The 20420-nt window shown below is 28.2% G+C and overlaps 4 protein-coding genes across 4 annotated transcripts; 1 reads left to right on the forward strand and 3 right to left on the reverse strand.

The window, feature by feature from the left end:
• The first annotated feature begins 1715 nt into the window (after positions 1–1715).
• Positions 1716–4591, forward strand: LOC124933955 (CDK5RAP3-like protein). The gene is made up of 10 exons (XM_047474407.1): positions 1716–1849; positions 1977–2111; positions 2184–2278; positions 2369–2463; positions 2545–2680; positions 2772–2924; positions 3011–3550; positions 3701–3909; positions 3986–4118; positions 4202–4591. Exons 1-10 carry the CDS (start codon positions 1789–1791, stop codon positions 4334–4336), a joined length of 1692 nt encoding a protein of 563 aa, XP_047330363.1. The 5' UTR covers positions 1716–1788; the 3' UTR covers positions 4337–4591.
• A 588-nt stretch (positions 4592–5179) lies between these two features.
• Positions 5180–6654, reverse strand: LOC124935966. Its single transcript, XM_047476411.1, has 3 exons — positions 6508–6654; positions 6260–6310; positions 5180–5824 (listed from the first exon to the last, which is right to left on the reverse strand). The coding sequence occupies exon 3, from the start codon at positions 5766–5768 to the stop codon at positions 5391–5393; it is 378 nt and encodes a 125-aa protein (XP_047332367.1). The 5' UTR covers positions 5769–5824; positions 6260–6310; positions 6508–6654; the 3' UTR covers positions 5180–5390.
• A 7162-nt stretch (positions 6655–13816) lies between these two features.
• LOC124933980 (activator of 90 kDa heat shock protein ATPase homolog) lies at positions 13817–15391 on the reverse strand. Its single transcript, XM_047474436.1, has 3 exons — positions 14426–15391; positions 14266–14345; positions 13817–14192 (listed from the first exon to the last, which is right to left on the reverse strand). Exons 1-3 carry the CDS (start codon positions 15284–15286, stop codon positions 14099–14101), a joined length of 1035 nt encoding a protein of 344 aa, XP_047330392.1. The 5' UTR covers positions 15287–15391; the 3' UTR covers positions 13817–14098.
• Positions 15392–18686: 3295 nt separating this feature from the next.
• On the reverse strand, positions 18687–20009 carry LOC124936295 (DNA-3-methyladenine glycosylase). The gene is made up of 5 exons (XM_047476783.1): positions 19570–20009; positions 19370–19493; positions 19222–19292; positions 19085–19142; positions 18687–19014 (listed from the first exon to the last, which is right to left on the reverse strand). The coding sequence occupies exons 1-5, from the start codon at positions 19945–19947 to the stop codon at positions 18827–18829; spliced, it is 819 nt and encodes a 272-aa protein (XP_047332739.1). The 5' UTR covers positions 19948–20009; the 3' UTR covers positions 18687–18826.
• Positions 20010–20420: the final 411 nt, after the last annotated feature.

A 20420-nucleotide genomic window follows, 5' to 3' on the forward strand; every position in this document is an offset into this window, starting at 1 on the left:
AGGTGTCGATGTCATCGACCATGCTGAAGAGTTTCATATTTATTATCCTCATCGGGTCAAGGGCAAAGAGATAATGGGAAACAAGGTATACCAGCCCCAATTTCCATGCATCTTCCCTATCAGAGCAGGACAGGAATTTTGAATGAAGGTCTCCTATTCTAATAAGTGGAATACGTTTAAAATATTTAAGAACCAAAGTTGGAGATTCTTCAACCTGGTTGAAAATTGTTTGCTCAGTAGGGAATCTCCCAAAATTGAGACCTGTAACCAATGCAAACTCCCTCATCCCGAAGCACAGCTCTTCTCCATTCACAAGGAACTTCATCTCCATAGAATTTGAGCTGGACTTCCTGAGGAGCATGTGGTGTATAATCATTCCTGAGAAACGCAGTAACGGGTGCCCTTTGAATAAGAATCTGAATTGGGTTTCCTCCACCCTTTCAGTTAGATTCATCTTGGCAAACTTGGCAGCAATATTTCCCATATTGGTTTTCCAGGATACCCTCCCAGCAAACTCGGGTATTGTAGTGGACTCCATCTACAAAACAAGGAAGAAGATGGGAATAAGCAAATCGAATTAACCATTGAGAAATGCTTGCAAATTTCTTAATAGATTAAGGTGCAGTAATACATTAAGGTGCAGTAATGGACATTTCTAAAGACATTAAACATATGATGTGTCATTTCTTAGATCAACAACTCATCCTGTCTCATTGGCATTCTATTAAACGTAAAGCAGTAAAGCAGAATAAGAACAGACGAAAATGAAGCAGTAAAGCAACAAAACAGATAAACCCTAAGCCTACACAGTCAAAGAAAACACAGAAATATCATTTCTTCACAAACACGGAAATGTCATTTCTTAAACGAGAAATGAATGAATAAGCGTGAAATGCATGCATGCAGAATAAGAACATTCATACAATACTCGTCATATACACACTAAAAGCATTTACACACATCAACGAAACGAGAACCAAACCCTAAACCCTAAATACATCAATATAAATCAATATAGACGGCATAATACACTTCTAAACCCTAAACCCTAACACTGAAAGCCCTAAACTTACCGGAATATGTCGAATAGACGGCGGAAAAAGACGATGATGTCGAATAGAGTGGAAAGTCGATGACGTTGAACGAGGAACGATGTTGAGTGAACGATGATCTTGATCGATGTTGAAGGAAGTCGGCAGTTGAGAAGACGTGGTTTTGGAAGTCGGAGTGGGAGGGAGAATCGGGGTGGTTTTGTTTAAAATTAGGGCCGAAAAATTATATATACGACTAAAGACGCGAATTACCAATCACGGGATTTAATCTGAATCGCGTGAGTTCATCACCGCGATTTAGAAGAAACGCGTGGCTGGTAATTCACGTACATTTAAAAACGCGAATTACCAATCACGCGTTTCATCTAAATCGCGGTGATGAACTCACGCGATTTAGATTAAATCGCGTGATTGGTAATTCGCGTCTTTGAGCGTAAGAAATGGCGCCGAAGGGGTATTTCCGACATTTCGCAGGGCAAAAGGGCCCTTTTTGCCAACTTTAGTAGGCGGGGGCCCTTTTTGGAATTTCCCCTGTTATGGGGGCCATTTCATCAAATTTCCCAAAATAAGATGGGCTATTTTAACCGAGTTTAGCCCAAATGAAATAACGGCAGATACATCACGCGCGAGTGAAAAGCGTGAACTACACGCACAGTTTCATTATTGATAGTTTCGACCGAACTTGAACAACAAAATTGAGTTCCTCCGAAATCGGGAAGAAAATTTTCTGCTGAAAATGAAGAATCAAGACGACATTCGTAATCTTCCGATTGATATCGCGTTTGCTCGTCTTGGAGGTTCATCTCTCTCTCACTCTATTACTAATTGCATGTATATGCCAAGATGATGATCATCTATATCTGAGATTGATTCTTTGTTTATAGTGAGATCACTTCTCTGATCTTTCTCTTTTCTTCTTTTCAGAATGGTTGGTTGATCGGAAGAGAATACCGGCCGATTGGCGGAAACGACTGGCAGCTGTCAGAGCTAAGATATCAACTGCTTTCTCTTCACTGCCGAAGAATATCGATCCCTATTTCCAAACCCTAGATTCTGAAGGTTCTTTCATCGATTAAGATTTAAGATTTATCGATTTTAGATAAAGAAACTTGTTTTGATGTTATTATTCAGGCATTGGTTATTTGGAAGCTAAACAAATATATGAAATTCTTGTGAAATCAACTCCAGAAAGCCGCACTATTTTTGGACGGCTTTCAGGTGATGCTGTAAGATTCACAAAGACAAATCCTTTCTATTATCTCTGTGTTTGTTAATTTCAGGAATGAATGTTAAGTAAGTTTTTTGCGATTTGTCAGGGGGTTTGGGAGTCAATTGTGAAAGCTTTCGAGAATGATCATATATACTTAGGTGAGGCTGCCCAGATTATGGTTCAAAATGTCAATTATGAAATGTAAGTGTTTCAACTAGTGATTGAAATTGCTTAGTTTGAGACTTATTATTGGATATTTATGATATGTTTTCCTATTTAAAGCCCTTATCAGAAAAAGCAAATCCAAAAAGCTCAACAACAACTTGTAGAACTAGAACGTAAAGAAGCAGATATAAAAAGAAATGCTGCTCACTCGGCTACCAAATATATAGAGGCTTGTCAAGAGTTAGGTTTGCAGGTTCTAATCGTGAATTATTTCTCACTTGGTTGCATTTGTTTAATGTTTCTTTTGTTGGTTTTATCTGTAACTATGTGAATCATGATTTCAGGGTGTAAATGTGAAGGTTGAATTGTTAGAATCTGCACAGAGATCACTTCCAAGCATATTTAACAAAATTCTGGAAGTTTTGAACTGTGATTCTGTCTCAAATGCCATTGAATTCTATGCAAATTTTGTTAGAGAGGCTCACACTGAAAAGGATGTAAGACATTTTTTTTGTATTCATCTCTTGTGTGGGCTTTGCTTGAAGTAACATTGGCATATGTTTTGCATCTCTTGTGATTACAGAAAACTTCTCAGCTTGTTTTGTCAAATCTGAGGCAAATTCTTGAAAATCCCCCTTCTGTTACTGTCTCTGTGGGTTGTGAAGTTCTTGATTCTATAAATGATCAATCAAGAGATAATGCATTGAATGATGCAGTTGAAGACTTTAACATAGCTGCTGATGGCATTGACTGGGATATTACACTTGATAGCTCCCAGATTGACTGGGATATTGGTACCATTGAAGAAACAGAAGACTCTGGCAACGGATTGGGTCCTTATGAGATTGTTGATGCAAATGAGGTTTTAGATAACTCTTCACCCAATGATGATGATGATGGTGGCCATATCCCAAAGGTCTCCAGTTCAGAGCTATCTTGGGATGTCAGTGTCGAGAATCCTCAAGTTCATGTACTGGAAGAAGATGCTACCTTGATTCAGTCAGTGCCAGAAACTCAATCTACCCAACTGAACACCATAGCTGATGATCAGGTTGCCATGGAGGGAAGAAGCCAGCTGTTGGAGACTGAATACAGGAATAAGATTCTTGATGATCTTTTTGAGGTACTATGAACTGGCTCATGCAAATTAAGTCAATATATGTAGTAGAGCTTGTTTGATGTAGGTTAAACGACTAAAATGTTGTAAGAGTAGTATAGATGATGATTGATGATGGGATAAGGTGTTATAATCTTTCATTCTTTTTTTTGACAGATTAAGGCATTTCTGAATCAAAGAATATTGGAGTTGAGGTGTGAAGAAACGTTAAGCTTGCAAAATCATGTCCAATCAGTTGCACCTTTCGTATTGCAGCAATACTCTGCTGATGCAATTGAGAAAATGTTATTGGATCTTTCGTCAGTCATCTCTTTGCTTACAAATAGGAAAACCAGAGATATGATCATGCTTCTTAACTCAAAAAGGTATATACTAAAATCACATATCGGCTATTACCCACATATATATATTCATGCAGATGCTTTTGGATTGTTGGTCCAGGTTCCTAGACAGACTTGTGAGTACCCTCGAGGAAAAGAAACATCATGAAGCAAAATTAAAGGATGGTTTGAAAGAACTGTTTGTTAAACGAATGGAACTGCAGAATTCGTTATCTTCATTGTGGCCAAAGCAGGTCAGTTTCTTTTGTTTAAGAAAAAACAATAATCAATTGACAAACTTGATATTTGAAATCATTGAAATGTTTTTGAAATGCAGGAAACAGCTTTGACAAAAACCAGGGTGTTGAAGAAGCTTTGTGAGAGTACTCTATCATCCATGTTTGATGGAAGGCCAGTCAATATTATAGGGGAGATCAACACACTCTTGAGTAGTAGTAGTCTCACCTCATAAATATGCACTTCTCTTCCTTTCCTGCCCTTACATTTTACATCGCAAACAAATTTTATCGGCTAGACTAGACTAGACGATGCCCCGTGTTTCTTAAACTATTGGCAGTTGAAGCTATATACTAACTTGTACTATTTCTTTCTTTAAAATTTTGGTTATCGGATATCAATATTGAAATTGTAATAGTTTTGAGACTTGGCCACTAGTTTCGATTTTCATTAATAACGTCGTAAATGGGATCATGAAGGTTGAATTGTTCTATTTGTGTGTATTATTAGTACATAACTCTATTCATACAAACTTGGGAATTGTTTTGATAAAATATGTTGGTCCAAATAACTCCATATACCATTCAATTCAATGCATTATTTAATTATCAATTTAAATATTAAATTACAGTTAATTTTGTATAACATTAATTTTTTAATTATTTAACCTAGATACCTTAAGTTCTCAAATAATCCATTTTTATATGGAATAATTTATTATTTATTTTCAAATATCAGTTTATTGGAAAAGAAACAAAACATTGAATAAGCTACAAGTGATTTCAAAATGTCAAGTTGGAATCTTGAAGAACATCCTAATATAGTATAGAAACACAATTGAGGATCACTAGAACTCCTAGCCAAAAAATAAGAAGTTGAAACTAGTACAAATCAAATTTCATGACCTATCCGAAAATCTCGTTGTCTCTTGAATGCGGATAGCATTTAGTGAACATTAAATTTCCTCAACGGGAAGATGGCGTGTTTGACTTGAGAAAGGTTGAAAAACTTTTTTAAAAAAGAGAAACGCGACAAAAACAGTTTAGCTATATGATGAAATCTTTCCTACCGGTAAAGATGAATCATGAATGCAGTTCAACAAGACCCACCAATCCAATAAACAAAAGAAATTCCCAAGATTTCAGGTGAGAAGTTTGAAAATCAAAATGTATATTGTTGGTAAGACAAAAACATAAGACTTGAAAATAGAAAATTTAAGCAGAAACACAAAACAAAATACTATATAAAACCTCAAAAACAAAACAAAAACCATGGTTTGATCAAGATCATCAGTTGCACTCAACACCAACTTCAGCTGCCCGACGAGGCTTACTTTTTCTCCTGCTCCCATTTTGTCTAAACCCAACTGGTCTAACTGGTTCATCAATTGCCACAACAACACCATTATCATCCCCATTTGAATTCGGGCTGTTTTCCTTAACTATCGAAGACCTCTTCCTCTTCTTTCCTGTCTGATTTTTCAAATCATTAACGCTTTCCACATCTTCTTCTTCACCCACACTTTCAACTACTACCTCAACTTCTTCCTTCAACGATTTCAATGGCCGTCCTCTTCTCCTCTGAACTACCACAGGAACCTTCTTCTCTTCATCACTTCCAATTTCAATAACCATCTGCTTCTTCCCCTTTCCCTTGGCTCTTCCCATAACTTCCAATTCAATTATATCTCCAAAATTAAGATTCAAGCAAATAAAAACAATGCCTGCAATATCAAATGATATTATCATCAAAGATCAACTTTATTCAAAAATAAAAGTTTTTTTGAATCACTAAAAAATTGATTTTGAATTGTATCAAATCTATTTTCTATTTTCTAAAACTTTTTACTTTAATTTTAGCTCAACTAGCAGCTATTCATAGAAGAAACCAGTATAGAATTAAAACAAAACAAAAAAACATAAACAGATCCCCAAATTCAACAATCAAAATCAATAGCCAGATTCAAAACAAGGGGATCCGAAACTATTTCATAAATTTGGGGATTGAATTGAATTGAATCCACAATAATAATCATTTGTTTCAAGTTAAATCACAAAACCCAGATGGGATATATAAGCAACTGATATTCATAATCGAAACAACAATCAAACAATTACATAAAAAACGATTTAGAGATATGGGAAAGAAATAAAGAAACCTTATGATGAACAGCCGCCAAAGACAATTGCATCTTCAAGAGAAAACCCATCTTCAATAGGAAAAAAAGAAAACAAGTCAGTAAAGAAACTATGAATAATAATCAAATCGGAGATTCTTATTGCTATCATCAATGGCTTCTAAAAGCAATGAAATGCAAAACGGATAAAAGAAGTGATTTGAGAAACTAAAATAGATAATAGAATAGAACCCACATCAAATAATATAAAGATACTAATTGGATCATACATAAAATCGATAATTGTATTCAGAATAGATTAAAAGCTTTGATCTTTTCCAGTTTGAAGATGCAAATGAAGAAGAACAAGAACAAGAAGTAGAGAGAGAGAGAGAGGAGGCAAGACTGAAGAAGATACAAGTGGGAAAGGAAAATATGGGTACGGTAGAAATAGGAGCTTTTTCACTTCAAGTAAAGTATTTTTTTATTTTTTTATTCAAAAGAAAATCTAATAAAAATATCTATTTATATTAGGCAATACTAACTCCCACCTTTGCTTTTGCACTTAAATATTTTTTATTTTTTTATTCATAGAAAATCTAATAAAAAAATCTATTTAAAAACATACTAGATATACCTTGTTTAATGTCAGTTTTGTGCAAATTTAATTTAATGATTCAATATAACATCATCAAAGACTTATTGTCAACTATTTATTAAAATCAACTACTTAAATATAAAAATCTTTATGTTTTCAATTTCAAAATAATATTTTCATCACTTACTTCCTTACATTTTGATTTTTTTAAAATAGACCCAAATCAAATTTTGTTTCTTTTACAAACAAAGTTATATATATTTTGTAATGTTTGGTTTTTCATGGAAATATATATATAAATTAATTCAATTATATTAAATTTAATATTCATAATAACAGATGATTCGAATATAAATTTGATTAGTCGATTAATTCATTTATTTATTGTCAACTATTTATTCAAATCAACTACTTAAATATAAAAATAAACTTCTTTTATGTTTTAATTTTAAAATAATATTTTGATCAAACGGTTACTTTTACAAAAAAAAAAAAAAATTTTGAAAAAACGATATTATTTTGAAATAGACCATATAAAATAGTGGTGTTTGTTTCTAGTATTTCATCAAAATATATATTAAAATATTAGTTGGTTGAACTAAATTTAATATCTATAATAACCTATACTATATCAATGAATTGGTTCATTCATAAATTTGGTTAGTCATTTAGTCAATTAATTCATCAAATCAACTACTTAAATATAAAAATAAACTTATTTTTATATTTTTAATTTAAAAATAATATTTTGATCACACTATTTTTAATCCATATTATTTTGAAATTCCCCCCAAATCAAACTTTAAGTTTTTTTTTTACAAACAAAGTCTTAGGCCTTGTTCGGATTTGGGTTATTCTAATAATTTAGAGAGGGAAAATGAGTAATGATTAGTGATGATTTTGAGGAGATGAGAATATTTTTGGTAAAATTACTTAAAAAGTATTGATATATAATAATAAAATAATAAATAATAATTTAAAATAAATGGTATTTTAGTATTTTGGATAATGAATTGAGTGATATGATTAATAAAAGGGGGAGTGAAAAGATGTTTGAGTGGGTTGTGTTATTTAAATAATCTCAACCGAATACGGCCTTATATATATGAGTGGTGTTTGTTAGTAGGTTCTGATTTTCATCTAAATATGATTAATTAAATATAATATCCATAATAATTGACCCTACTACATTAGAATGAATCATATAAATTCGGTTTAATTGGGACACTTATATACTTATTATTTATAAATATAATATATAAAAAGAATTTGCAAATTTTCTAATTATTTATCTAATTTTATTATATATATCATCACTAATAATAAAATTATATAAAATTCTAATAATTTGATTAAGACAATAAAAAAAAATAAGAAGATACAATTATCAAAAGTTTGAAGAATACTCTCTATCATGACACACGTTTATAATTAGATAAACAAATATTTAAATATATTAAATAAATAATTAGGTTTGGAGTCTACCACTGAATTGATTGCACCGCCTATTATACATATTTTTGGTGAACATAATACAAACTAAATGAAAATCCAATTATATATTTTAGTTGAAATGAAATATAATTGAAAGTTATTAAGTTTGAAAATATACATTTGATGTATATATTTAAATTTTATTGAAAATTTAGTACCAATCTATCATATTACTCTCAAATATATAATATAATTAAAATTGGACCTCCATTTCAATTCCATCTTAAAACAAACATAATTTATATATTTTGTTTTTATAATTGTGTCTCTATGTTTTAGACAATTAATTTAAAAGAAGCTTAAATTATAAAAGAAGTTAACAAAATTTTATGAATTTTTATATATTATACCCACAATTATTGTTAATTTTTTAATCTAAAAATTAACACCATCTTGTAATTTAGAAAATTTTTAATATAAATCAAACTTTAAGACTTTTTATCTTGTAAGCCATATTCTTTCTATTTGAATTACTAATAATTATTAAGATACATAACATTAGTTTGTAGTATTTTACTACTTTAACATCAATCTCAATCTTGATTTAAATGAAAACAATTTCAAAAATTAATGGACATCATAAAAGTTAGCTAGAATAATCATTTTAAGGCCTTGTTTGGAAATGCTTCAGAGTTGGAGTGAGTTTGGGCAATAAAAAATTAAATTTATTATATATATATATATATATATATATATATATATATATATTATTGAGTTATTGATTTAGATCAAATAATTATAAAAAAATAGTATATTATTTGATCTAAATCAATAACTCAATAATATATATATATATATATATTATTGAGTTATTGATTTAGATCAAATAATATACTATTTTTTTATAATTATATATATATATATTTACAAATTTCATAATATTTATTTATTTAAATTCAACTTTAAATGTTTCAAACAAGCTCAAATAAAAGTATATAATGGTCAAATAGGCTCTATAAACTTCTGTCACTAATTCTTTTTACTAGTCTTTCAATATTATAACTAGTGTTTACTGTCTTACTTTTATTATTTTTGAACATTCTTACAAATTATAATTTTTTATTATTCAAGTTTTAGAAAGGTAGAAAGGAATCTACAAAATTGTTGAGTATTTTAATTATATAATCTGTAACATAATTATATTTCATTTAAAAATATAAATTAAAACTGAAATTTGGTCACAAATGTTTTTTTAGTTGCGAAGTATTTAATTTATTATAACATTATATAACGAATTAATAGTGTAACACCACTTTGTTACGATTTTCCTTCAGAGTTACGCCACTTCCAAAGTTGGTTGTAGAAACGATCGGAAAGAATATGAAGAATAATAAAAATAAGGGATGCGATATCAATAGAAGAATAAGATGCGACCAAGAAGAATAAGATAAAAATTTTAGAATACAACTCAAAGTAATAAAAATATTATTTCTTCAAACGTAATCTAAAAATTTAATTAAAAAGCTATTTATAAAGATAGTTTCTAAATAACTAATTAACTACATTGAAAATTCCAACTAATACTAATATGATTTAATTGTTCAATTCCAACTAATACTAATATGATTTAATTGTTACAACTATAAGACTGGAAAGATTTATTTATACTATTAGATCAATATAATTTATATTTGTTACTTTTCTTCCCTCTTATGAAGACGATGTTCACGTCGTCTAATTCGCGCTAAAGTCCAAAGAGAAAAAATATCTAAAGTCGTCATCCTCATTGTTATGCTTAGATAGCCAATCTTTTAATTCGGTGTATGTGTTTGATTTTGTAGAATTTAAGATAGTGGGGAGTCGTTTCTTCAGCTTTGTTAGAAAACTTATTTCATGGTATTTTCTCTCTAAAAGTTCGGAGGTTGTGCTAGAAGTCCTTGTTGAGATATAATGTGGTATTTATGGCAACTCAATTCACATAAATAAATTGTACGACAACTTTTGGGAAAAAATCATCATGTACACCATCTGAATTTTCTTTTATTACAATTTGACAACCGTGCATCATTTTTCATTTGTCAAGGCATCAACATCTTCACCGTTTAAATAATTTGTTGAATATTCTTTTATTACAATTTGAAGTTTCTCTAGTGTTATTTTCTCGGTAGAATCAACAACGGAGCCTGAATGTCGTTCTTGAAGTTTTTGTTCAAATATAATGTTGTATTTGTGACAATTCGATTCACTTTCAAGAATTTGTACCAAAATTTCTGAAAAAAGTTCTTCACCATGTACACCATCTTAATTTTCTTCCATTATAATTTGTCGATCGGACACTTGTTCATCTTCCAAACATAACCCAAATTATTTTATTTAAGAAAATCCCATGTAATCACCATAATTCGATCTAAACGAGCTTTAAAATTTGTATACCATAACTTTACCTTATCTCTAAAATGCAATCTTGCGATTCTTTGTTTGAATGTCGGTTGGTATGTTGTTAACCCTGAAATATTTATCCATTGCACATATCAGTTCAGCTACATTTTTTCCGTCGAATTTTTGGAATTCTAATTTACCTTCGTGCGTAAAATAAGGTATAAATATTGTCTTTTCCATTTTGTATCCAATCTTTGTGCTTCAAGAACTATTCTTGACGGATCTTGCATAAACAAAAAAAAATTGTATCGATGCTTGTGGAAAGAGTTGATGGAGAGAAAAGATTTTTTTGTTTAGTTTTCAAACCACAATCAGAGAATTGACCGCTCTGATACCATTGTTACAATTCTCCTTCAAGGTTACGCCACTCCCAAAGTTGGTCGTAGAAACGATCGGAAAAAAGATGAAGAATGATTAAGAAGGGGATGTGATGTCAATAGAAGAATAAGATGCGATCGAAAAGAATAAGATGAGAATTTTAGAATACAACTCAAAATAATAAAACTATTATTTCCTCAAACGTAATTCCGAAATTTAATACAAAATCTATTTATAAAGGTAATTTCTAACCAACTAACTAATTAACTACATTAAAAATTCTAATTAATACTAATATGATTTAATTATTATGACTATAAGACTTGAAGGATTTATTTATACTATTGGATCAATACAATTTATATTCGTTACACACCTTTACGATTATTTGGTGTTACTAATTTCGAGGACGCTTGATATCAGGATATGAATTATTCATTGTTTACTATCCCTAATAGTGAGTCATCTCATTTGAATTTTCATTAATGATGTTTTAAGTTAAAAATAAGGTAAAAAATGTATAAATTTTTAAATTAAAAAAATAATAATAATAAAATGATAATTGTTAAATCATGTAAAAATAAAAATAAAAACAGAAAGTCATTTTATAAACAGATCATACTCTTTAAAAAAAAAGACTTATTTATTCCTATTACTATGAGTTTTATAGGGAAAGTCTTAATTTTGAGACTCACTATCCCTTTGAAGTCTTATTATTTTTGGTTTAGGATTTCATTTATGTAATTTCTTTAACTATAATTAATTTAGGATAAAAATTCATTTAGAAACATATATAAAATACTCATTTTGTTTATTAAACAATGCCAAGTTTATTTTGATTTCTTTACTTTTAAAATTTGATCATTATTTATTGATTAGCTCAATTAACTTCTAAAGGTATTTATGTTCTTTAATCTCAATATTTAACTAAAATAATTTTCTTTCAAATAGCTGAGCTAGTATATATAAAAAAATATGACATGAAATAATTTAAGCATTTAAAAAAAAATTATATATACATAGACATGCAACAAAATAAGGAAGTAAGCAAAAACAAATTTTTAACAAAAACAAAATTTCATCCATTTATATCAAAATGATAAAAGAAAATCAAAAAATTATTCATGCATCAAAATTCTATCAACTAAAACAAATTTGTATACACTTTTCAATTGTTTTAATCATATTTTTCATAGAAACAAAGATATGAGTAAAAGTTATTTAATAACACATTAGTTTATTTAAATAATCAACTTAATTTCATTATATCTCATGTATCTCTTCATTAATCAAATTTATTAATTAAAATATTAAAATATTTTTTTATTATTATTTTAAACAAATATGATTTATTTTCACCAATAAACCAATTTTTTTATAACTAAACCCAAACAAAATTATTTAAATGGGTTATTTAAATAAGCTCAAAACAAAGTCAAAATCAATTTCATCACTTGTAATTGCTTTGTTTCTCTGTTTTCTTGAAGAACATCCATCTGGCATGCCAAGTCAGCAAGAGATTGCTGACATGGTTACCACATCATCAAAAGAGGAGTGCCTAAATTAATTCCATAATTAAAGGCAAATCAGTTACACACTCAATTTTAAACCTTGGAATAAAAATATTAAATATATTTATCTCCATTTATTAAATATATATTATTAATTAAATATCAAATTTTAAAATAAAAAATGGGTAATATTAATAGTAGTATTTGGGTCCACACGTCATAGAAGATAAGAGTGGCTGGAAAGTACTCTCCACAAGACAGACACAATTGTACCTTTGCTAACTTTGACTGTAAACAACATTCAAATTATTTCAAATATTAAATAATTTTATTTTATTAAATTTAAATATAAAAAAATAATTAAAATTTTTAATAACCTTCACTTTCATAAAATAATATATATTTTTTAAAATCTTATAAAATCTAAAATAACCCAATATCAAAACATCTTTATTATTATATATTAATAAATTTTATTTAAAGTATTTGAATAATTTTTAAATAACTCATCATATTTTATCAATCACATTAATTAAATTATCTTCTAAATATCTTTATTTTATTTTTAAAATTATTATTATATATTAATATTCTTTAAATGTTTTTAAATAACTTCCATCTTAACCATTCCTAATTTTTTATTTATTGATATTGTATTTTAATTTATGGATTCTCCAATACAGTCAACTCTGAAAATTAAAAAAAAAAATTAAAAAAAGGAAAAAAAAATATGACATGTGGTCCATGGACAAGTGCTCCTAAAATTGTCTTTCTTTTTAAGATAAACAACTAGAAGCATAGGCAAAATATTAACAGTTCATAAAAAGGAAAAGTTGTCTTATTATTATCTTGAACTTATTTGGTAAAGATTTATTTAAACAAATTTGAATTTATTTTAAAAATGTGAGTGGTTGAGAAAGTATATATATATATATATATTTAAAAAAAAAAAAGGGTATAATATTATTATAATAATAAAATAATATACTTTTGAAAAGAATAAATAATATTTTAATATATATAAATTAAATGATATGATTAATAAAAAAAAAAAAAAAAAAATAGATTTAGTGATGTTTATTAATTATGATTGATTTTTTTAAATGGATATTGAAAAATGAACCATCTCTACATTCATTTTCTCTTTCAGATTTTTTTCACCAATGCTTCATTTTGATGCTTATTTAGATTTTAAAACAATTAAGCTTATGAGTGATTGAAGGATCTTATACTATATTATCATTGTAAAAACTGTGTTCATTCATGCATATACCAAAGTAATGATCTCACAAACAATCAAAAAGCAAACTGGCTAAAGTTTTTATATTGACAAATGATCATATGATAGTTAACCATGTTTCAAATGTCTGCATAACAATGTAAAACTCACATTTGAGATGAACAAACAAAGTCTTCACCAATTTGCAACAAACATCATCTTCACCTTGTTTACTGTTATCAATAGAAACAAGACATTGAATCATAGGATGATCAATCAATCAATCACATTGGATTGTAAGAAAAATAAGAAGAAGAAGCAATTGCAGCAGTTGTTGTTGTATACTATTGTTGAAACACTTGTTATATTCCAAATCCAAAAACAGCTCGAATCTTATGAAAAATCAGATCCTTCCATCCTCTTTCTGTGTTCTCCACCACTGTTGCATTCCCATATCTACACCATTCATTCAAAATGAGAAATCTTTCATAAAGAAAAACCTGGTACCATTCTAATTTCAAATACAAACCTGTCTTCTTCAGGAACATCTGTATGAATCAAATTCACTACTGTTATCCCTGGTTCTGTCTCCTCCAATGTCAAACGCACCTAATCATAAACCAAACATACATATATTTAAACAAGAACAAACAATTCATAAGACTTATTTGAAAAAGAAAAAAACTTACAGTTGATAGTATTCCATCAGCCCAACTTCCAAATCTCCATTTCTGAACAATCAATTTCCCTTCTTCCAACTCAACATTAGTCCCTGTCACTGACCCATCAAATATACTAAAACTCCCACCAATCTCCTTACTGATCTTAGCATTACTTTGAGAAAACCCTTTCCATCTATTTTCATCCATCAATATCTCAAATAGATCTTTCGATCTGCAACTAAACTTCTCACTCATTGTAATCGTCTTGAAACCTTCCTTTAGCTTCTTTACCTTCTTTGTTGGAGCCGCCACAACAGCCGACTTAGTAGCTGTTTCCATCCCTGTTACCTTCTTCTTACTCTTCACCTCCAAATCATCCTTTGCAGGTCCACCCTTAGCCATGGCGTCAACATAAACCCGAACTTGTTCAAGCACGAATGGTTTCCCTTTTAGCAAAAACGCCTCCTTCAATCTCTTCCCAATCGGACCCTCATCCTTAATTGTAACCCTGATTTCAGGATCTTCATCGGCATTCTCGTCGGCGATATACGGGATCTCAACAGTTCCGTTTGTAATTAGAAGAGTTTTACCCTCAGCATCCTTCGCTTCACCTTCCCATGATAGAGTTACGCTAATCTCGTAACCAGGGATGATTTTCCCTTTACGAATGTTAACGTACGCCTCACCGTTGAGTTTATCGATCTTTTTGGTTTTGATACGAAGATTACCTTCGCCGTCGAGCAAAGTTTGATCGGAGAGGAGCTTGGTTAGAAGATTTTTGGACCAGTCAAGACAATTGGTCTCTGCCCAATGCCAGTTATGAACATTGGTGCCGTCTGCTCTATCTTCCACAATCCATCTCTTGTCACCTTCCCCGTATTTGGCCATTTTACAGATGAAAGATGAAGAACTTATCGCCGGAAAGACAAAATTGAATCGGAAATTAACGACGAGCGATGCTGGAGAGAGAGAGGTGAGTAGGGTTTTAGAGAGCCTAGGAAAGTCTGGAATATTCGAGAATTGAAAATTTAAAAACCAATTAGGGTTTGTTTTTAGAACTTTATGGAAGACTCTAGAAGTGGGTTTGAAGATCTCAAATTTAGGGTTAGTTCTTGACGGCGAGTTTGTAATTTTTTTATTTTTATTTTTTTTTAAATTAGGAATCCCCATTTCAACTTTAACCCATGTTGAGATCATTATTGTCTCTTAGTAAAGTTTATTATTTAAATTTACTTTTAAAATAGGTTGAATTATGATATTATTGATTTTTGTAGGCAGAGTTTAATTTTAAGGGTTAATATTGACTAATTTGAATTAGTGTTCTTAGTAATCAAATCTAAAATATTTTGTTTGTTTAAGTAATTTAAAGTATAATAAAATGAATAAGTAATTTATATTTTGACTTACAATTTTTTTAGTTTTTTTTTCATACTAAAATGGGTAAAAAAAGAGTGAAACTATATATATATATATATTTAAATTTTGTAATAAATTGGATAAAATGGATTTGGGTAACATTTGATACGTGTTACAAATTAAACCAGTATGAAACCCAACATAAACAAAATTTTTATAAAATATTTAATTTAATAAAAGAGAATATATTTATATGAAGAGAAAATATATAATATATATATATATATATAATTAGAGAAAAAAATAGAAAAAATAATTATTATTAATTGTTTCATAATATAAGTAAATTGTATAAAAATAAATAATAAACAAATAATATATAAATAATCGTGGAAAAATTATGTAAGGAAAAATATATTTATATAAAATTAATTATGAAATATATACATGATGGGAGAAAAAAGAATGGTCGATTAAAACTGAAAATAATAATAATAAAATACAAACCAAAAGACTTGATTTAATTTAAACTATTGAAAGTAAAAAAAATTAAGTTAACACAATATTAAACAGATATTCATAAAAAAAAAATGTATAACTCTAGTATTTTTTCAAACAGAGTTTAATTCTTAAGTGGATAATATTGACTAATTTGAATTAGTGTTCTTAGTAATGAAATCTAAAATATTTTGTTTGTTTAAGTAATTTAAAGTATAATAAAATGTATAAGTAATTTATATTTTGACTTACAATTTTTTTTATTTTTTTTTCATACTAAAATAGTTAAAAAAGAGAGTGAAACTATATATATATATTTAAATTTTCTAATGAATTGGATGAAATGGATCTGATATACAATTTTTTGATATTTTTTTTTTATCAATTTCTTTCTATCTTGGATTTCATCACTTACACATTTTTTTTTATTGAAGATATTTTTCATTATTTATTTTTGATTTCAAGTGATCTTTATGTAGAGTAGAGTACATTTTAGTTATTAATAAATTATATATGGTATAAGTTGTATAGAGATATAAATTATAACGAGATATAAATAATATATGATAGTATAAATTGTATATGTTATTAATGTTTGGTATGAATTATAAGAAATTGTATAAGTTGTATATGTTTTATAATTTTGTGTTTGATATATATAATATAAGAATGTAGTATAAATTATATAAATATTAATTTTATATTTTATTTATTAATTATTATTTTATATTTATTTATATTATAAATAATATTGTTTATTATTATAAATTATTTTATTATTATTTAATAGTTAATATAAATTTAATTAACATATAAAAAAATTAATTATAATATAAACGATAAATTATGTTTATTTAATTTAAATATTATTAATAATTGTAATAAAATAAAATTATTATTTATAATATAAGTAAATATATAAATTAATAATTAATAAAATTATCATTATAAAAATAAATAAATCTTTTTTTAATTAAAATATTGAACTATTTAAAAATATATTATTAAAAATAATTAAATATAATAATAATATTAAAACTAAATAAAATATATTTAATATATTATATAATAATAAATTTATATAATATTAATAAAGATTATAATTAAAAATTAAAAATGATGTGATATAAGAAAAATGTTTACCTAAAAATTATGTGATATAAGAGACTATTTACAATTTTATACTAAAAATTAGATATAAATTATATAGAGCTAACTATACCTTGTACCAAGCACATCCTGAGTATATAACATAGGTTAGCATTAGATTAATTACAACAGTGAAAATGATTATTTCGTCGAATAAAACCGAATTCTATTATCTAACCTCGTAATATATTAATTAATGTTTTATAATTATTGAAGAAAATTTATAAATATACCAACTCGATTTTACATTTTTGTTTAATACAAAAATTATTTGAAATTATTATTATATTCATATTTTTGTTTAATTAGTTATTTTATAATGAGTTAAAATATGTAGAAATGAATGATTGTATTATATGGTCTTGACATAATAACCATGGATATACTATCCCTAATTAAATAAAATAATTAATATTTTTGTTTCTAGTAATTTTTTTATATAAATAATATTGTAACTTCTAAGAGCATCTCCAATAGTGCTGCAAACGCATACCCAAAATGAGTTTTCTCCTCCAACCGAACTGCAAAACCAAACCCAAAATGAGATTTCTCATTTTCCCTCTTCAAAAAATCCAAATATGCGTTGCTACTGTTCACAAACGCATATATATATTTTTTTTTGCATTTCAGCCCTTTAATTTTTACTTAATTAATTTTATATATTAAACTTACTTATATAATTTATTTATATTTTAATTTATTTATATTTTAATTTGTTTATATGTTTTATTTATTTATATGTTTTATTTTTATATATTTTATTTTTATCTTATATTTTATATTAAGTTTATTTATATAATTATTAATTTAATTTATATAATATTTTTTATATAACATAAATTTATAATATAATTAAAAAAAAATTATAATAATATTAAAAAAATATTTTAATATATATATATATTATATATATTATTTTAATAAATTTTTATAATTAATTTATATTTAAGTTTAAAATATTTGGATGATATTATAATATTGTGGTGTAATTTATAAGTTTGTAAAAGATATGAGTGATATTGAAAAGTTATAAAAGTTGATGTAAGAAAGAATATTATAAGAATATTCTTTTGGGTTTGAGAATGGGTTTTTCGGTTGGAGTAGAATTACTGTTTGATGTGACATTTACACCAAAATGAGTTTGAAAATGAGTTTTTCGGTTGGAGATGGTCTAACAGTTATATGCATTCCGTGAACATCACAATCTTATTACAACACTATTGAGATCATTTGTATATTAACATTTATAACATTGTATTTTTGTATAATTGAAATTAGAAACACATCTTATCCAAATTTCAAATATTTTCGAAGCTGTTACATTCCACATTATCGAATATACAAAATTAGCTGCACAATCTAGTAAATTCAGACAAAAACATTCTTCCCCACGACACATCAAACCACAACATTTTGAGATTCCAGTCATTCATTCTCAACAGAAGGATCATGAGGAGGTCTAAGAGTGTTTCTTGGAGAACTTACCCAAGGAGTATCAGCAATAGCAAATCTCCACAAAGCGTTTACATGTTCGGGTAATGCATAATTGATGCCTACACGAGGACCAACCACAATCTTTTCTGGCCTCGGTCCATCTATCAGCTCTAACCCGCCTGTCATATATACCAAATTACCAATCAAAATCCAAAACCCAAGTATTTCAGTTAATGAATTAACACTAACCAGGCTCGTAAAGAGGATGGTTAGACCATTCAGTAGAAATTCCCAATGCTTGACCAACCTATAGATCAAATGGATTTCAAAAGACTTAAAAACCAAATTAAGAAACTTTATAGTAAGTTAGTAACAGCAAAAATGACCTTTCCAGGACCAGTAAGTAGAACAGGTTTATCAGTTTCCAATCCCCTACGCTGCTGAATAGTCTTTAACCCTAATGAGATGATTAAACTTTAAAGAATATGACATTTCAATAGGATGATGAATGGATTAGTTAGAAACCCTAATTACCATTCACAGGAGAACAAGAACGTATAAGAACAGCTGCCCCATTATCCTTTTTGTCTGCAACAATATTGAGCATCATATGGAGTCCATAGCAGAGGTAAACATATGCATTTCCTCCATCTCCAAACTATAGGTTCATTTCAAACACACAATTTATGTCAATTCATATGCAAATGCAAGTAAATAACTGCAGGGGATCTTACAACTGGGGCGGTTCTAGCTGTAACTCCAAATCGGCCATGGCAAGCTGAATCATTAGGTCTATAAGCTTCAACCTCGGTAATGCGGAGAACGACGTCGTCTCTTTTGAGATACTTTCCTAATAGGAGGGGAGCAAGGTCGAGTGCGTCGATTTGGTAGAAATCGAAACTTAATATTCTTGGGTTTTCAATCGGTAAGTCAACGAGTAATGATGATGATGATGATGATGTTGAAGCGGATCGACGTTTGGTTTTGGAAGCCCTAACGATGATGGATTTGGAACTGAGTTTTGGCCGGACCTTCCGACGTCGACTGGTGTCGCCGGTGGTGGCAGGATCGTTGGATTGTTGGGCAAGGCACAAACGTTTAGTTTCCTTCATCAGACTGATCGCTGAACAGAATGAAGGGTTTTTCCATATAAGTGAGTTATGCGTATTTATCATAAGACCTGGTCGGTCAGGAGTTTTTTTTGGATGGTTTCAGATTTTCATACAAAAACAAGTCAGAGATGCGAATGGTTCTCGTATATTCGATATCATGGTCAAGTTTGGTATTTTAAATTGGGTTTGAAGTCGGGTCGTCGGAGATGTCGAGTGAAGATGATTTACCGGTTGGTTCGTATGACTAAATTTGCAATAACTCTTTGTCTTCATTATTTTTAATAAAAAAATAATTTATTATTATTATTATTATTATTATAATTATAATTATAGAAATAATATTTTAAACAAAGGGCAATGAAACGAAAGTATGAAAACAAATAAAACATTTTCTGTCACGTTATCCTCACGCCAACGTTAAAAAGAAAAAAAAAATATAATATATAAAAAACTTTTGAGACATTTCGGGACAC

This window comes from Impatiens glandulifera, chromosome 4, assembly GCF_907164915.1.
Source record: "Impatiens glandulifera chromosome 4, dImpGla2.1, whole genome shotgun sequence".
Lineage (NCBI taxonomy): Eukaryota > Viridiplantae > Streptophyta > Magnoliopsida > Ericales > Balsaminaceae > Impatiens > Impatiens glandulifera.